The 19,710-nt window shown below is 42.3% G+C and overlaps 1 protein-coding gene across 5 annotated transcripts in view; it reads left to right on the forward strand.

Moving 5' to 3' along the window:
* The window catches only part of LOC147011652 (heparan sulfate glucosamine 3-O-sulfotransferase 3B1-like), an 86,355-nt gene that overhangs the window by 37,705 nt on the left and 28,940 nt on the right, over nt 1-19,710 (forward strand). Inside the window, exon 2 of one of the 5 annotated variants that reach the window (XM_085857174.1) lies at nt 16,552-16,660. The exons of the other annotated variants lie outside the window; for them this stretch is intronic. Within the exon in view, the coding sequence (XP_085713300.1) occupies nt 16,608-16,660 (53 nt within the window). The 5' untranslated portion in view covers nt 16,552-16,607. The remainder of the gene's footprint in view (nt 1-16,551; nt 16,661-19,710) is intronic. 5 annotated transcript variants of the gene reach the window in all.

The following is a 19,710-nucleotide window of genomic DNA, read 5'->3' on the forward strand; positions in this document are numbered from 1 at the left end:
AACTAAAACTTATTTACTGTGTCTCGCAATTTCCCATTGTCTTTTAGCCCGAGGAAGAGATTCTGCGAAAGCAATGAAGGTCGAGTAAATGAGATTTTATGATTATCCATCACAATATTTTGCCATCCACATTTGTTCTTTTAGCGTACATTGTACCTGGAAGTTTATGTTTCTTGCTTTTGTGTGTCATTATAAGAATAACATGTATAAAATGTTTTATTTTATGGGCAAATTGACAGTTTTTGGGGACATGACATGTTGTCTAATCACAGCACACCATGCCGCTTCCATGGTGTGGACTGGGATAAGGTGGATGTTTTTTTTAATGGGAGAAGGTGGATGGTTTTTCCTTTTGTCCTCTTCCGCTGGAATATCTGTTTATTGCATTTCATTGTAGGACATTACCTTACACATGCCATATAAAAGAAGAAGAACACCTCGTACGGTACAGGTCTTTGATGCCACCGACGATGGGTCCACAACATTTGATGTCTGCCGTATTATGTTCCGAATAGATGGCCTTTGTCTGCAATTTCTCTTCTCTGTTTATTATTTTTGTTAATGCCATTTATTATGCCTGATGTTGGCTTAATGCTTAGGGTGTTGGGCTTGGAACCCGAAGGTCCTGAGTTTGAATCCTGCTTGGCTGTTGAATTCATATCAGGTGGGGTTGACTCTGCCTGTCATCCTTCTGAGTTTGGCAAAACGAGTACCAGCTTGCTGGGATGATTGAGCCATTTGAGTGTCCTGTGTTGGAGTGGTGACCCTTCCAGGATTGTGTCCAATAACGCAGAAGATGCTTCAGCAGCACCAATGCTCTGCACGGAGTATGGTCCTGATGGATGGATGTCATTTGTTGAACTGCTGGAGTTTCATTTCAATTTTTTTTTTATTTTCGTGCCAATCCTATGTTGAGAAAGGTGCATTGTATGCAGAAAAATGCAAATTGCTGCAGTTTGACATTTTTATACAGGTATCGAGGATCATGGAAAAGCAGAAATGCGTGTTTCTGCTTGCAGTGGGAGATTCAAACTTTCCTGGGAGCAGGTGATATTTATTTCATGGCTTGTCGTTCTGTCGAGGTTATGAAATTAATGGGCCGAAACACCCTTATTTTGCAACGGTCATCGCCTGCTATTTCACACACTGTGTGTGGTGTGCGTGCGTGCGTGCGTGTGCACGCGCGTGCGCACACATGCAGACTGAGTTTAGATCCATTATTTTTTTTTATTTGTTTTTGGTGTTCTGAACTTAGATCCATTTGTTTTCCATTTCATAATTCAAGTTTTGTTGTTGTTGTTGTTGTTGTTGTTGTTTAATCATCATCTGCAAGTTCCAGTCTGAGGGGATTTTCATCCTCATTGCAAGAATTAAGGTAGATGTGTTTGCTAACCCTAAACCCCAAGCAGCGTACCAAGTGTTATTTCAATTCCTGCACCACCGACCACCATTGCTGTGTTCTGACTCCTGGCTCCCATTAAATAGCAGTGAACAGAGACTTAACTATTTGGCATTTATGATGACGACACAAGCTTACCAGCTTAACATCTCGGGGGAAATGCACTCCACGATGATGAAGGCCAGTGAGACAGAAATGTGTCCATGGATAAATTCATTCCCTTGCCAAGGGATGGTCTTGCATTGCGAGAAAAAAAAAAACATGGTTGGCTGACTGATGCTGTGGGTAGCAGTGTAGCAGCCAACACACTGCTCGTTTGCTTTGGTTGGTTCTGTGTATTTTCCCAGACTGCAACGAAAAGTAGGAAGTAGCTATTTCAACTGTAATACATATAGGTTACGGTGTTGGAGAATGCATACTTCTACATCCTTCATTTATTTTGGAAAAAAAGAGGCTTCTGTTCTTCCAGCTGTCTTTTCCATTTGTTACCATTTTTATTTTTATTTTTTTAACATTTTGTAAGCAGTCTAATCTGTTGGAAGAGCAAGGTGAAGGAAGGTAGAAGGCAATGTGCTGATTGGACACGTGGAAATGATAATATGACGTCACGTGGACACGACGGAATGAATGAACAGGAGGAGAGAGAAGAGGGAAGCAAACACAGGTGTTAAATTCACCCTTCGAGAGGTCGGAGATTTTAACTCTTATTGCCTTTGGTTAAAATCGCAAGCATTGCGGTTCAGTTAGCCATTATTTTCACAACATATACCTTATACGTGGGAGCAGATTTGGACCATATGGGGATATATTGGAAAGGATTCGGCGGTGGTGGGATTCGCACCCTACTCTTGACAGCCAAATGTTGAAGATTCGGCGTCACTTAACAGCACCGCCGTCTCCGGGGTTATAACGCCGGCTGGCTCGGCACAGGTCTCGGGTTACGTGCCTCGGATCACGGTACCAAAGTACACCTGTGCCTTGCCAGCTGGGGAAATAGACCCCGGTTACAGACTGGGTTTGTCAGAGACCGAGCGGAGTGTGCCAGTCCGTAACCATTTTGATTTTAAATACAAATCGAACGAATTGTTCCTCAGTGCGGCACGAATAAACTCAAGGCGGCATCTTTCATATGAATCAGCCAGATTTATTGGGGACACGTCGGGGAACACGACACAAGCAAAGCATTCACGACAATGTTATAATTAATCTATAACCCGCTCTTAACTAGGGAGCTACGGATTACGGGTTTTGAAGGGAACCCTAGTGAGATAAACCTTAGACAGCATGCAGACAAGACACAGAGTACTTGGTGATGCCTCATGGACGAGGGGAAAGTGTCAAAGGCACGAATGCGGCTCGTGACAAGCCGATCTCAACGGATTTGAGCACCCAGCTCGAACGTGCTGCGTGGCAAAATGGCGGCGTCGTCCTTTTGTCGCACCGCCCACGCACACAGCCTCAGCGCGTTCAGCCCCCGTGAGGTCGACGGCACAAGAGCGGAAGATCCACGGTTTCCTCCAGCTGGCTTTTCACAAGGTCCAGCATACAAATCCAGGCCTGGCCTGCTCACCAGATCAAGCCAAATCAGGGTGTTGGGCTCCGCAGGCGGATCGACGGGATTACAAGACGTGTCGAGCCGTGCCATGAGTAGGGACAGTCAGAGGCTCCGTCACTGGACTCCGGATGAACCTGTCGAGGACCTCCTCATAAAAGTCGATTGCCGACTCCCCTCATGCAGTTCCTCCTGCCTCTTTCACGAAGCATATCGCAGACAGACACAGCCATCCCTTACACAGCAGATCGCGACTCCCACTCAAGCAGTTTCTCATCCAGCAGAAGGCAGACTGACCTCATGCAGTTCCTCTTGCCTTTTTCACGAAGCAGATCGCAGACAGACACAGCCGTCCCTTACACAGCCGATCGCGACTCCCACTAGCCGTTTCTCTCTTGCCTTCCCAGCGCTCGCCCTCTGGACACTCCCCCGGGGACCCGTGATTCCTCTATCGCTCGAGATTGCAGCTGCCCTCCACCAATCGGCTGCCGACACTTCTTGCCGACCGACACTCTCAGAGCGTGGGCAGGGCTAGTTCGGAGAGGGGAAGGAAAAATAAGCAAGGTGCCTCCTGGTCCACCACCACTGTACGAACACTGGACAGCCAGCTACACCTCCCGACACACATGTAACGTCCAATTACCGAACAACCTGACTAAACATGCATTAAAGGGGGAAGCTGGGCTACTCCTATATTTAATAACACACTAAGGGCCATTTCCACAACAATATTAGCATGTATGAAGCAAGAGGAACAATGAGTTAGATATCTACGATCGCAAAGTGATTGTCAAGGGTAAGCCTCCCCCAGCTTACCCTTGGCCCATGATCTAATGATGGCATATTTTGTTCGGACCGCAATATGACCTTGACCTTGGGATACAGTGGAAATATAGAAAATTTGTCACCATCTACAATCTATCCATAAAACTCAACATCATGAAAATCTGAAGAAAATTATTGAAGTTATGATCAAAAAGGTGTTTTTTGTTAATTAGGTCACAATCCGAAAAAAAGTAGGTCAACAACACGAAGATATCAGGTGCACAATGCCAGTCAGTACAAGTACACTGTTATGATGCAAGAACATCTTTGAAGGCAAAGCGGTCTTTGAAATTCCGCATTAGCAAAATTGAGTGATGACAAAAAAAAAATGATTTTTTTTTTTCAGACTGCCATTTGACCTTGACCTTTAACCCAGTGAGGAATGATGTAAATTAAATGTAAATGTTCCTTATCGATAGAGGGCAATTTTGTTCTGATCAGACAAACCTCAGAAGAGTTATGGTGAAAATGTTAAAATGTCTTTAATTGGGTCATGATCTTAAAATAGGTCAAGGGCAAGAAATGTCAACCCTGCTTACCTTTTATTCCCATTATTGATGCCAAATTTCATTCCAAAAGTCCCAGCCGGGTCCGAGATACAGCGGATATTTGCAGACAAAAAAGGGAGAAAAACCTAAATGGTGATTTAGTACACCTAGGGGTGTAAGACATCTAGGTTTAGTACACCTAGGTGTAAAAGGGAGAAAAACCTAAATGGTGATTTAGTACACCTAGGGGTGATTTAGTACACCTTTAACTCGGTGAGGTATGATATGAATTATCCATAAATGCACTTTGCTCTCGGCTATCTAGGAAGGGCAATTTTGTTCTGATCAGAGAAGTCTTGGTCAAGTTTTGGTGAAAAATGTTTAAATGCCTATAATTTGGTCATGACCTTAAACAAATTAGATCAAGGTCAAATAAGATGTCAACCCCTGACACTTTGTATTCGCATTATTGATGCAAAATTTCATTCCGAAGTTCCAGCCGGCTCCGAGATACATCTCAGAAATTGATAGTTTGGAAACTGGGAGTACAGGAAGAAAAATAAATTTCTAAATGGTGGTTTTGTACTAAGATACTCTATTGTATCATTAAAAAGTGGGGGCACTAATTGTAGAAACAAACCCTACAACTGCTGTAATCCTCTGCCTATCCTATAGGGGGAGGGTTAGATATGAAAGATGAAATCGAATAGATAGTTTGGGTGGGAGCCTCATGTAGGAAAATAGGGGCAATGCCCCTGGGTGCTCACCTGGTAGCAGCTGGATATGGAAACTAGGAAACCACCGGTAGGTGTGAATAATGCACAAAATATTTAACGAAAAAGAAAGGTAATACCTTTGGAATTGTTTTTTTTTAATGCAGTGAACAAACTTTGGTACATCGTGGGTGATGAAGATTGTGGGAAAGTTTCATCAAAATTGTGTGTGAAGTTTCTGAGAAGAAAGCAAATACATATTTTGGGGGAAAACCCACCCGTACACCACGTTGGACCCCAATTTTTTTAATGTCATGAACAAGCTTTGGTGCATCATGGGTGATGAAAGTTGTGGTTAAGTTTCATCGAAATTGTGTATGTAGTTTCTAATAAGAGAGCAAATACCTTTTTTGGGGGGGGGCAACCTCCCAGTATACTCCCCCTTTAGACCCCAATTTTTTAATGTCATGAACAAACTTTAGTATATCATTGGTGATGAAGGTTGTGGTTAAGTTTCAACGGAATTGTGTGTGCAGTTTCCGAGAAAAAAGGAAATACCTATTTTGGGGGGAAACCCCCCCCCCGTCGACCCTCCTCAAGCCTCGAATAACTAATGAACAAAACTGATAATGCCTGTTGTATGATTTTATACACAAGATCGATGTTCATGAAAGAGTGACCCCAGGGAGGGTAGAAAGGCAACAAACTGACAGAGGGATAGTGCGGCAACATTCGGACACAACAGACAGTGGAATGAATGAACAGGAAAAGAGGAGAAAGGGGGAGAGAACACAGTAATGTGCAAGGGTTGGCTGGGATAGGTATGGTGAATGGGGGTAGAAAATATTGTGGTTAGGGATGGGGTTTCGAATTTTGCTATAATATACTAGCAGAGCCGAAGCTGTCGCTTTGCTGATGAACCAATTAATTATTCATCCTGTTTACCAAATTTTTTGGGCGAGAAGGAGAAAGAATGGAAGACCAATTTACCCATGCACAGAGTGCTTCAACCCCTACTCCCCCCCCCACTCTCCGTCCCCACCCTCATGTCCCGCCCCCCCTCCCCTTTGCCCGCTGTACATCCTGATGTCCCTTCCCGCTAGAAATTTCGCACACACGATGACAGGCTTTGACAGGCCCCTCCGTTACTCATGCTAAGAGAGCTTTAAACTCAGCGTTACCCAGGTAAAAATGTAAATTGTAATACAGTACTCTCTGCCACCACAAGGTGGTGCTACACGGTACACATTTACATAGAGAATTTATGCCCCCCCTCTCTGCCCTCCACACCCCCGCTTGAGGCCACGGCCACATAGCCGATGTTACCCCCCCCCCCCCCCCACACACACACACACACACACAAAGTTGTATTTGTAACCTGAATTTGGAGTTTGTAACTTAAAAGACGTGGCTGTGCATACGGAACAAAGAATGCCACAGAGAGATACAATGCCGTTTATATACAGGGTGGGGCAGAGAAACGGGAGATTTTAAAAACGGATTCTCTGGGTACTGGTATAATGGGAAGATTACATCATGTCACCCTGTTACGTCACTTATTACGTCACCTTGCATCCTCTTGTCCACATCATACCGTCAAATAATTTCCAGAATTTCTTTGGAGATGTTACACCGTGGCACGCAGAGACGGATGTCACCTCGAGGATGTGATCTTCAATAAATAAATGGCATATTTGCAATTTGGCAATTACAAAATGTTTATTTAATTACTGTTTGTTTTTTTTTCAATCTCCGGTTTCTCTGCCCTACCCTGTACATGTAAAATATATTAATGGTAGAGACACTGGTGGGTGGGGTTGACAGATTGCAGTTATGCATTTGCTTAAAGCCTGGGATGGAAGGGTGGGATTGAACAGTTTCAGGAAGGCAATTTCACAAATGGCAGAAAAGAGTTGAGGGTGTATCAAGCTTGGATTTTGGGAGTTTAACCACAAATAAGAATATGTAGTTACTGGAGATGCTGGGAGGATCAGAATGCTGAGAGTGAAAAGAGCTAGACCAGAAGGAATGTGCTAAAAAAAAGAAAAAAAAAAGGAATAAAACAGAAAACATCCCATTGACCTGTCAGTGATGTGATAGCAACAGGCCTTGCTCTTCGGTCTCGTCGTAGATGATTTCAATCCAGCAGCGTGGAAGCAACAGAATGTATAACCTGAAAACAGACATGATGGTTGAAATTGGCAGGACATTCGTCAAAGTAAGGAAGCGAACCACCTGAGGAAACGAGGAGAAGCTGACATTGGAGGCGTTGACTCTTAGTCGGAGCAAAATGGTCCGAGTCTTCATAGTTAAGACTAGTTCTTCATTCTACTGAAAACAGACGCACGTTGCTTCAATTTTCAGGGAGACATCAACCATCTCAGCAGTGCTAAGTACACTGCAGCCTCTTAAAGTTTTTGCTCATTGTTGAGCAAATGTCCAAAAAAAAGAAAAGAAAAAAAATTAGATGAATTTGATTTGATTACTCCCTTCCCAACCATATTTTGAAAGCAATTAAAATCCTTTTTACTGAGCATGGGTTGGCCTGTTCGGCATTCCCACCTGAACTCATGATGTCTCGGAGCCAGGTTCAAATTCCACATTTTGTCCATTGTCAGATAATGTCCTTGGAATTTGCGCTAAAGTACAGGAATGTCTAATGATGTCTGTTCTGCGTGTGATTTGTATATCCTCTCCACGAAGAGTCTCAGCTGAACGCAACGAAGCAATAGACATTTACTTGGGGGTGGGGATGGAATCCTCACCTGTCTTTCTGATCTTATATGTCGCATGCAATCGTCATCTCCAACTTGAGCCAACTTTTGTGGAATTTGATGGTTGCCACGTGAGTGACCAACTCAGTGGACAATGACCGTTCGCTCTGACCTCCGGTGATGTTGACGCATTTCTCAGCGAAATCCCTAACATTCCTGCTTGCCAGAGGCCGAGAAGCACCGATACCCTTGCGTCTAATTACACTTTAACACGTGCCGTGGTTGACATTTGTGAAAAGAAAAAAAAACCCCCTCGTTTCCTCGAGCCCTGGCCGTATATGCCCTCCCTTAATACCAAAATAGCGTCACACAGAGTGCTGGGCCATGTTAATGAAGCGAAACCTGCAATGGGTGTCTTGTGGCCATCTTGCCAATAACTGCCCCCACAAGGCCCTGTGATGCATTTCTGCGCAAGGTCTCGTAAACAGCTATTACGATATAGCGGCCCTTGCATTCGCTGCATTAATAAATCCCATAACACTTGTGCCCGTCTCACATTTGTGACAATTATCCCATTAAATAGCAACTTCCTGCCAGATGGCTTCATTACATGGAGAAATTGCTTCCAGGTTTACAGGCACTCATTCTTGTAACCACATTACTGAGGCCCTTGCTCTCACACCCGTTTTATTATGTATGGCCTTTGCTTCCCAAACCATCATACTGAGGTCTTTGCTTCATCCAAATCATTGAGTCACTTGCCTCCACAACTGCATCACCCTACCCATTCAACAATGATTCTCAACCACATGTGTGACCCAAAGCCAAGGCCATATGTAAATTATGTTCTTTGACAACTATCTCCAGGGCAATGCAAATTAATGTGAAGTTTCATCCAAGATAAACACCATCTGTGTAGTCATCCGATGCATGGGACAATCCAGCACTGGGACTGTTGCTACGAATCCACCTGCTTCAAGCCAAGTCCTCGATGCTCCATCGTACCTTTGCGGGGTTACCTCGAGTAACATTATCGACTGGACTAAGACGTTTTCAGGTTTAAGGGTGCAAAATGCTCAACTATTGAACATCCAATCCACCAATCATCCTTCTTGAGGATGATCATCCAAGCATCCAATCCACCATCAAAAGAGCGTCGTTAAGCATCCAATCCACCTGTACAGTTGTCCCGGCTTAAGTGTTGGCTTCCTCTCTGCCAGTCGAGTGGTCTTGTCTTAAGTATTGCATGATAAATTAATTGTTTTCTATTAGAGAGTGGGGTATCACCAATCATCATTTTGATGCACGGACGAGGTGTAGATGCTTGGAACGACGACCTCTACAGCTAATAAATCCATCTTCGGGCCTGTGATGAGGTGAGATGAGTTCCAGTGATGAAGTGAGTTGAAGATTACCGAAGACCCCCACTTGGTTTTCAATCAGGTCTGCCACAGAGGGCAGTCATCTGGATATTATGTAAAGGGCTTAAAGGATTTTTTTTGTGAATAATTTTTGTATAAATTAGGGGATTACATCATTTACTTTTGGAAATTCTTATTTATTTTATCTCATCCGATTAGGTTTCAATGCCATTGTAATTTTCCTGGTGGATGTAAATCTGCAGAAATTAATTGTTTGCGAAAGTTCCTGCTCAGTAAATAGCAATATTTTAGATTAATCTATTTTGTTCGATACATTTGTCCGAATTTACTTACTTCTTTTTAGCTCATCTGGAATGTAGATCCAGGGAGCTTATAGGATGACACGTAATCCATCCATCCATCTGTCCGTCCATCCACAAACACTTGCAACTTCTTCTCCAACCACACACACAATTTCAATGAAACTTGACCACAACCTTTATCACCTGTGATGTACCAAGATTTGTTAATGGCATGAAAACACAATCCAGAGATATTTACTGAAACTTTGCATGCATACATAGAAAACTCCAAGGAAGTGCAAGAGTGAATATTCGTTGTTTGGGTTAATTAAAACACCCCTTTTGAAGATAATTAACAGCCTTTTTTATTTCTAACCTTAAACAGGCACTTCCCTCACCACCTCACTCTTTGGAGTCTTCAGGCATATCCAAGGTAACTTTCCTGGGGTCTGAAGCCACCATATTTATTGGCCTGTTCAACCATGCCTTGACTTGCAACAGACCACAACGATTTCTCAACGACAGTGTTTTTTTTCACTTTCCTCACTCGTATTATCGAATGCCTGTTCATCATAGCTATGAATTGCTGGGAACATTACAATACTTATAAATGCCCGGAGACATCAACGTTTGTGGCTTTATTTCATTTTTGCACATGCCATAACCTTGTGGATCTCTTAAACTGAGCAGACTTACAAATAAAAAAAAACATAATTACAAAAAAAAACATTAAGAAAAACTAGATTTTTTTTTTAAAAAGAGCAGAATGGTTCAATACATTTTTCCTAATTTCCTTCCTTCTTTTTAGCTCATCTGGAACGTAGATCCAGAGAGCTTATCGGATGGCACGTAATCCGTCTGTCCGTCTGTCCGTTCATCCACAAACACTTGCAACTTCTTCTCCAACCACACACACAATTTCAATGAAACTTGACCACAACCTTTATCACCAATCATGTGCCAACGTTTGTTCATGGCATTAAAAATAAATCCATAGGTATTTACTTTCTTCTCCATTATATATTTTCTGGGTCATCCATGCCTACCAGTGGTTTCTGGTTATCTTATTCAGCCACTACCAGGTGAGCACCCAGGGATATTGCCCCTATGTTTTTATTTTTGTAGCAGTGTAAACAGGTTGTGTGTCCTCAAAGATGGAAGTTACGTGAGCAGTGATTGGTTTATGATGCAAGGAGAGCAACATCGTAAAATTTAACTCGAGCAAGGCTTAGCCAGGCAAATGGGTTTCTGCATTCAAGGAGAGATCATTATTGGCCAGACATGTACTACAGAGGGAGTCCATAAAGTGCATGTGCATCTTTGATGAACCTTTATTACTTTTGATGTACACGTGATGGAAACAAGCTGTAAATGGTACATGAAAGCAAAATTCATTAAAAAAAATTTTTATCAACACAGTTCATATTTTTATGCTTTAACATAACCATCATCTTTCGTAATACATCATTCAATTCGATTTTCCAACTTATTGAAAACATTCTCCCATTGCTGCTGAGTGATGTCATGAATTCCATTTTTGATCATTGCCCTCAGTTCATCCAAAGAATGTGATTTTGTTGAGTAAACAACAGTTTTACATATCTCCATAAAATGTCGTCCATTGGGGACAGGTCATGCGAATGATGTGGCCAAGCAATTGGTCCTTGTCTGGGAAGATATCATTGAAGAACCGCCACACATTTGAAGCATATTGTCAGGGACCCGAGACTTACTGGTGCAAGGTGATGTGTGAAATATTTAATCACTGTAGTTCGGGAACAAACAAATTCCACAACATTGCAATGTAACATTCACCATTGTCCGTTGCTTCCACTGAAAAAAAAAAGGACCAATGAAGCGTGACTTGCTGAGAGAACACCAGACATTTTTTTTTTTTTTTTTTTTTTTTTTTTTTTTTTTGTATACCTTGGTCGAGGCTCGTATGAGAGCTAACACACAACTCACAGCAAGGAGGCATGAGACAAGAGGGGCGGGAGTGGAAGGGACAAAACATTGGGGAACAGACACAGGTGAACTGTGGAAGGGAGAGGGATGGGGATGGGACGGGGAACATGGCGAGGGGAAGATGGACATTAAAGGGACTTTCAGGAAGGAAAGCAGGAGAATTGAAGGAAGTGGGCTTGGGTGGATTATCGGGGTAGAAAAGATCGAGGATTTGGATGGGGGAAGATAAGAGGTGGTGGTGAACAGCTGTTTTGAAAGCCTGAAGGGAAGAATGGGAAAGAATAGAGTGAGGAAGTTTATTCCAAAGGCGGGAAAAAAGAGGAATGAAAGAGTGAAGATGAGCAGTGATTCGTGATTTTGGTAGTTTTACCAGAAGGGGTTGTTGGCGGACCTTGAGCGCCCTGTGGAAATGTGGTTGGGACAAATCGCAGAGAGAGCAGGGGGGCAAGGCTGGAGAGGAGTCGGTAGAAGACAGAAAGACCACCGACCAACCTGCGGTGATTGAGTGAGAGGCCCAAAGACTCAGCTTCATTGCGGGAGATGCCAATGATCTTAAAAGCCCTGGTTTCGACAGCGTGAAGTCGAGAAAGGTGGGAGGCAGGAGCACCAGCCCAGAGGGGAGAGCAGTACTCCATCAGGCTACGGACAAAAGCTTTGTAAGTGGTCAGGAGCTCAAGAGGGCCGAGGAAGGACTTTGCACGACGGAGGATTCCCAGTCGGCGACTGGCTTTTGAGGCAAGGTTGGAAATGTGACTTTCCCAGGAAAGGTCATGGCAGATAGTGAGACCCAGAAGCTTGAAAGAAAAGACTTCTTCCAGAGGATTGTTGAGAAAGTGGATGGGGGGGTTTTGTAAACGGTCCTTTCGAAGAGACATAGTGAGAGTGTGAGATTTGTCTGGATTGAAAGACATGTTCCACGTGTTGGACCAGTTTGTGATTTTATCCAGATCTGCAGTGAGTGAAGAAGCTGCTGCTTGCCGGGCTGAGGGATGACAGATGGTACGGCAGAGGGTTGAGTCATCGGCAAAGAGAAATAGAGGATTTTCCAGAGAGTCCGAGAGATCATTGATGAAAACCAGAAAAAGAACAGGGCCCAGAACGCTACCTTGAGGAACTCCAGCCTGCACAGGAAGAGGAGATGAAAGAACTCCATTTAGGGCCACATGTTGACTGCGACAGGAGAGGAAGTCTGCGAGCCATGAGTGGAGATGGCCTTGAATACCATGGGCAGAGAGTTTGGTGAGTAGGGCAGGGTGCCAGACTGTGTCAAAAGCACGTGATATGTCCAGGGATACGGCTCGGATTTCCTGTCTGGCATTGAGGACCTCCATCCATTGATGGGAGAGCAGTAGCAGCATATCTAGGGTAGAGTGACCTGGTCTGAAACCAAATTGATGATTGGAAATCAAGCCATTGGAGAAGAGGAAGGATTTCATGTCTGAAGCGATGATGGATTCCATAACCTTGCTGATGATTGGGAGAAGGCTGATTGGTCTATAGTTACAGGGATCTGTTTTTGCACCTTTTTATGCAGGGCAGTGATGTTAGCAGATTTCCAAGCAGATGGCAGATGACCTTGGGAAAATGAGAGGGTGAATAGAACAGAGAGAGGGTGAGCAAGAGCAGAAGAGCAGGCTTTGAGGACACGTGGGCTGATGCCGTCTGGACCGGTTGCAGAATCTGACTTGAGGTTTGAAAGCAAGCTCTCCACCTTGTCAGGAGAAAAGGATACAGAGTCCAGGGACAGTTGGGTGCGACTGGGTAAAGTGGGTAGAGATAGTGATGGGTTTGGGACACAAGATTTAGCTGCAAACACCGAGTTTAGACATTCAGCTTTATCACGTGTGGAATCAGCAGTGCGGCCATTTGAGGTAAGGGAGGGGATGGAGGGGGAACATACACCAGAAACAGATTTGATTAAACGCCACCAGGATTTTGAGGAGGGAGAGAGGTTTGAGAGTTCAGACTTGAGATGAGAAAGATGTTGTTTTCTGGCTCTCCTGAGGGTAGCTACACACTTGTTCCGAGCTTTGTGGAAAGAACTGAGATTGCCCTCAGTTGGGTTTGCTTTCCATGAGGCAAAGGCAAGTTGTTTCAGGACAACTGCCTCGCCACAAGCTTCAGTAAACCAAGGGCGGGAGGAAGGGTAAGACAACTGAACACGAGAGGGGATAAATCTGTGCATGAGGGAGAGCAAGTTTCTTTGAAAGAATTCCCAGGATGAGTTGATGTTTGAGAAAGTAGTGATAGGAGACCAGTCTGTAAGTTTGATGGCTGCTCGGAGACCCTGCCAGTCGGCTTGAGTGAAATGCCAGACTCGACGGCGGTGAGGTGGTTCTCTGATAACAGCCAGAGAGATGTCCACTTTAATAAGGACGTGGTCATTGATTTTTGTTGAGTCGCTTCAATGTTTCCAGACTTCCTGAGGTTTCCCTGTCCCCCAATGTGGTAATTGTGGTGGTCGACTCAGCAGAAAATATCGACTTTATAAGAAACCCAGGGCAATTGTGGATTTAACAACAGCAACACCTACAACGTAAATAACAACATTAGCGTAAACAAAGTTGGATGAATTGTGCTTTAATTATGAATTATGGTTTAAAATTATGCCATTAACGGTTTGCTATGATCATTTATACATCAAAAGCATAACAGTTCAAAGTTGCACTCGGACTTTATGGACAGTGAAAAAAAAAAAAAAAATATATATATATATATATATATATATATATATATATATATATATATATATATATATATATATATATATATATAGCCTTAAATGTCGTGTTTGTTTGTCGGTCCCTATTATGTCGTGTTTGTTTGTATATATATATATTGATACGGTTGTGGAAATTCACAGAACACCATTCAGGCTTCCCAGAGATCAGTTATGTCGATAAGTGTGTGTTCGGATTAGATTTCCCCACCGAGGTCTAAAGGGAATTATTCGTGTACCCTGGCTGTGATCTTTGAGTCAGCCATTATTGTTTTGCTATCTTTATTTTGGAACAACCACTACTTCAACAACCACAACCGCCTCTCAACAACCATGTCATCACCACCACAGCACCAACAACAACCACTATCTCAACAACCACGCCATCCCCACCACAGAGCAACCACAACATCGCCTCACCTTCATCTCCACAAATGCCGCCATCTTTTTGCCAGCTATGGCGAATCCCACGGATGAGCGGCATCTCCGCCGACAGAAGCGGGGGCTGATGATTTCCACAATGTCCGCTTTCCATAGCTGATGATTCCTGCAACTTCCGCGGGAGCTGATGATTTCTACCATGTCCGCTCTCTCCGAGCTTCGCGTCGAAATCGGATCAAGAGATCAAAAGGGGCGGAGCCAGCGAGGGGTGAAGGGTGAGAGGTGAAAGATCTGACCTCACTCACGGACCCGATATAAAGGCGCGCTGAACGCCAAGCAAGCAGTCTGTCGGGGTTCGGAGTCTGTCGGGGAGCTGCAGAGAGTGGAAATCTGGAGTCGAGCTGGCGTCAAGTCGGAAGAAGCCAGCAGCCCAGCAAGGTTCAAGTCCAGTGGAGGGCAGTCGGGGTCGTCGGAGCGCAGCCAAGCCTGCCGTGCTGCGCAGAACGGCGTGAAGGTGGAGAAAGCCGGAGAGAGATCACCAACGCTGAGGAACGGACGGGCTCTTAAAAGAGCATCAACTCTCAAAAGAGCAAAGGCCCGTTCGTTCTTCGAAGGCGTCATCGGATAGGCCCGAACCACTAGGCCGCACGGCGGGGCTTGGGCCAAACAAGTCGAGCAGCGCCAACTGCCATGTCGAACGAAACGTCGAGGGTCAACCTGCAAGTCACCACGAAGGTGGCAGATAACCAGCACGGCCTCTCGGAGCTCCTGTGGTCTCCACAGCTCCATGAACTATTAAAGGCCCACAAGGTCCAGTTCTTGCCCTTTCCTTTCCTGGGGTTTTTCTTTGTATGAATGTCGTGGCGCCATGTCCTTAAGTAGAATTGTCATAAGTGTACATAATAAATAGAACGGTTGTAGGTCTTCGTCTTGCTTTATTCCTGCATGATTGCATATGTGTTTGATTGCATATGTGCAAGATTGCATACGTGTTACAAATACATGTCCTTGTGTGAATGTTGACCTGTTTGTTGCGTCCTTTCTCTCAATTGAGCTGCATTATTGCGTTCGGGATATTAGCTGGCTTTTAAATAGCCGATAAAGTAATCGGATCCGGCCGGGCTTGGCGATATACACCGCTCGGCAAATCGCGAACAGAGTGAACTTCTTAAGCGGCTCGTTTCCAAGCATGTCCCGTTGAGGTGTAAATCCCCAGCATTCTGTCTGCGCACATAATTAGGTAAATCGACAATTCGGTGATCGGACCCTGTCGCGCGCGGACAGAATAGTTGGCTGATTTACGGTGTGATTAAAAACACACCCGTTGCTGGATTTCGGCGTTGATCCGAAAGCTGCGACTCGGTTTGCCACGTCCGGTGGGCACGTGCGGCCGTGAATTAGCTAAAAGCGGTCACCCGCATGCCAGCGCGGCAGAAGTCACAACAATATATATATATATATATATATATATATATATATATATATATATATATATATATATATATATATATATATATATATATATATATATATATATATTCTTCTAACCGAAACATATATATATATATATATATATATATATATATATATATATATATATATATATATATATATATATATATATATATATATATATATATATATATATATATATATATATATATATATATATATATATATATATATATATATGTTTATTTGTTTTTTTAAAAAAATGTCTTTTTTTGTTATATTGATTACTATAAATTCAAATATTTTCATATTTATATTTATACATATATTTATATTTTATACGTATATTTATATATTTATATTTATACATATATTTATATATTTATAATATATATTTATTTATATATATATATTTATATTTACACACATATATATACGGTGTGTATATATATATATATATATATATATATATATATATATATATATATATATATATATATATATATATATATATATTTATTGATTTATATATGCTGTATTTATATTTATCATATACATATATATATATATATATATATATATATATATATATATATATATATATATATATATTTATACATGTATAAAGACATTCACAAATAGTCGATGCATAAGAATCCCAATGCTACACACCCCCTCAGCTGCTGGACCGGTTTCATCACTTGTTGGCGACTCCTCAGTGACAGCGCAGACAGAAATGCATACCAACAAGGCTCCCAAACATGTACCACGTGAAAACACTGAGCTCCGGTGATGCTGATATATATATATATACACACACATATTATATTATATTATTTTACATATATATATATATATATATATATATATATATATATATATATATATATATATATATATATATGAAAATTGACTTCTCCCATGCTCTTCTAACCGAAGAAGCTTACTTACACAATGTGTAAGCATACAAACCATGCTTCCCCATTCTTAAGTCGCTCACCTGCATTTGATTTTTCATTTGTTTATTTTCATTTACGGATGCTTTCCGAGGGTCTGTGATTTTTCCTGGTGTATTGGCTTTGATTTCCATCGACACGCAAAATTACTGTGCTTCCCCATTGTCTCGGGTCACTTCACATGCATTTTTTTCTTTTTTTTTTCATTTATTTCAGACAAAATTTCAGCTTTCTCCGTCACTAGAATGTACCGAACTTTAATATGAGTCAGTCAGTCAGTCAGTGAACCAGTGAACTAGTGAATCAGTGGTTTGAATGAGATATATCTATACTAATAAAAGGAAGTGTGGTGTGTCAGTGTGAGTACCTCCTCTATATCTCCAAACATGAAGCTCAGCAGCCTGAAACTTTGCAAGCATACTCCGAAAACTCTATGGAAGTGCAAGAGTGAAAATTGGTTGTTTGGGTTTACTAAAACACCCCCTTTGAAAATAATTAACAACCTTTTTTTACTTATAACCTTTATGAGGCACTTCCCTGGCCACCTCACTCTTTGAGGTTGTTGAGGAATTTTCTGATTTGTTCTATTAACCGACTTGGTGTAAATCCTATTACTCAATTTGTAATAAACAATTAATTCACTGTCCACAATGAAAAGTACATTTGATCAGAGAACATTTATTTGCGGTACCACGGAGTCCAAAACACTGAGATGTAAATATCCACAATGATTTGCACTAAGCTAAGTTTACATTTTCTGACATTTATATGCTTTCGTGGGAGTGGAGAGGACTGGGAGAACAAAGGGAGTGAGAACATGGTGACTTTCAGCTGGACTTGGTGAGAATCAGACAAAATATTAAAAAGCAGACAACCAAAAGGAATACAGGATAAGACCCGTAGGCTATAGGTCTTACAAAGAAATGAATATAAGGAATTGGGTAAATAAAAGGCAGTGAGTACATAGGTCTGATAAGCATTAGGAAAAATAACTCGAACTGCAATACACGTCCACTGGGTGAAAGGGAATGACATAATCATGGCAAAAGTTGCAGTGCCATCAACCAGGCCACCCTGTCTCATAGTAAGGCATTCCTTTTATCAATATTTAGGTCAAAAGACTCTTGGGCAAAGGAAAACATAACTGACAGCCAATTCGACTTTAGCATATAAAGCACCAGCAACAATTATAGTTGAGAGTACATGAATATAATTATTTTTTTCTTCTTCGACAGGGTATTCAGGCATATCCTCGGTAACTTTCCTGGGGTCTGAAGCCACCATATTTATTGGCCTGCTCAACCATGCCTTGAGTTGCAAGAGGTTACAACGATTTCTTAACGATAGTTGTTTTTTTCACTTTCTTCGCTCATATTATTGAACGCTTGTTCATCATAGCTACGAATTGCTGGGAACATTGCAATGCTTATAAATGCCCGGAGATGTCAACGTTCATGACTTTATTTGTTTTCCACACATGCCATAACCTCGAGAATGTCTTAAACCCAGCAGAGTTACAAAATTTACGCTCCAGAATCAAACTTACAACTCCTACAACAGTTCCTACTCCTAAAAGAAAGTGTTTATTTGTCCAATTCGGACATATTTGACATTTCGGGCGTCTCTGGAATCCGGGAGGTGTATGTTTATTATGACGGTTTGGTGATTGCCTCTCGCTTGCGAGGCGAGCCTTTTCTTATCAACCGTTTCGTTGCAGTGTTTAAGCCACTTGGCAAGCGCTCTACAATATTCGAACTGTCACTAAATACTCTACATCGATCAACTTGAACAAAGTTCAGGGGCCACTTGCATGCGTTCTTAGCCACGTGTTGTTCTGTGGTGCAACAGGTGGTGGCTGGCTCGCTGAAAATGTGAAATTTCATTTTCCATGACATTTCCCCTTTTTTTGATGATCTTCCATTTCCACACCATCACTTTGGCATAGATAAATACAAATAAAAATTGAATGTTTCATCTTTAAAAGTTTCTTCAACCGTTTTGCTTGGTGAAGCCGCTTGGTGTGCATTTAAGTTTCAATGGTGATACCTTGGTTCTCTACTGGAGGGAGGAAGGCAAAATAAATTGTTTGATTACAATGAGTAAAAAATGTTTTCAGTTATGAAATAATGAATCGCCGTATCATGGCAGGAAAGCTGCGAGGTACACATGCTTGCTCTGTGTAGCCTGGATTTGATTCCCGACCCGGCTATAAACTGTCATCCCGGTGTTTCACTGGCAGGATGATTCATCAATGTGCATGCCGTCTCTCGGATGGATGATAAACTGGCCCTCACATTTGCCGGAATCCCTCACCCCTCTCCCTCTCTCACCCCTCTCTCTCACTTCTAGCCATACCCCCTCTCTCTCACCCCTCTCCCTCTTTCCAATCCCGATTTCTCCCTCTCTATCTGACCCCTCCCCCCCCCCCCCTTCTTCTTCGCTCCCTCTTTCTCTCGCCCACCCCTTCTCCTTCTCTCTGTAGTGGAAAAGAACTCAATTTCCATATTGGATCAGCATACAAACAGAGAATCTTTAATTTCGTATATACGGAGGAAGAACATTGAATGATTCACTGAAACATTCGAAAGGACTTCACTGAAACAGAAGCAATTCCTCTTATACACAATTTGACATTCCAAAGAATGGGAGGGGAGATATTTGGCAACTCAACTACAGGATTAGCTGATAAGCATTAGGCAAGAGAACTCAAAACTGCAATATGTGTCCACTTTGGGTGGAAGGGAGAGAATGACATAATCATGGCAAAAGTTGCAGTGTTATCAACCAGGTCACTTTGTTTCATAGTAAGATATTCCTTTTATGGATATGTAGGTCATAAGACTCTTGGGAAAAGGGAAACATTACTGACAGCCAATTCGACTA

Source organism: Eptatretus burgeri, chromosome 15 (assembly GCF_056783735.1).
Source record: "Eptatretus burgeri isolate ZD-2024b chromosome 15, Ebu_testis_v1, whole genome shotgun sequence".
Classification (NCBI taxonomy): Eukaryota; Metazoa; Chordata; class Myxini; order Myxiniformes; family Myxinidae; genus Eptatretus; species Eptatretus burgeri.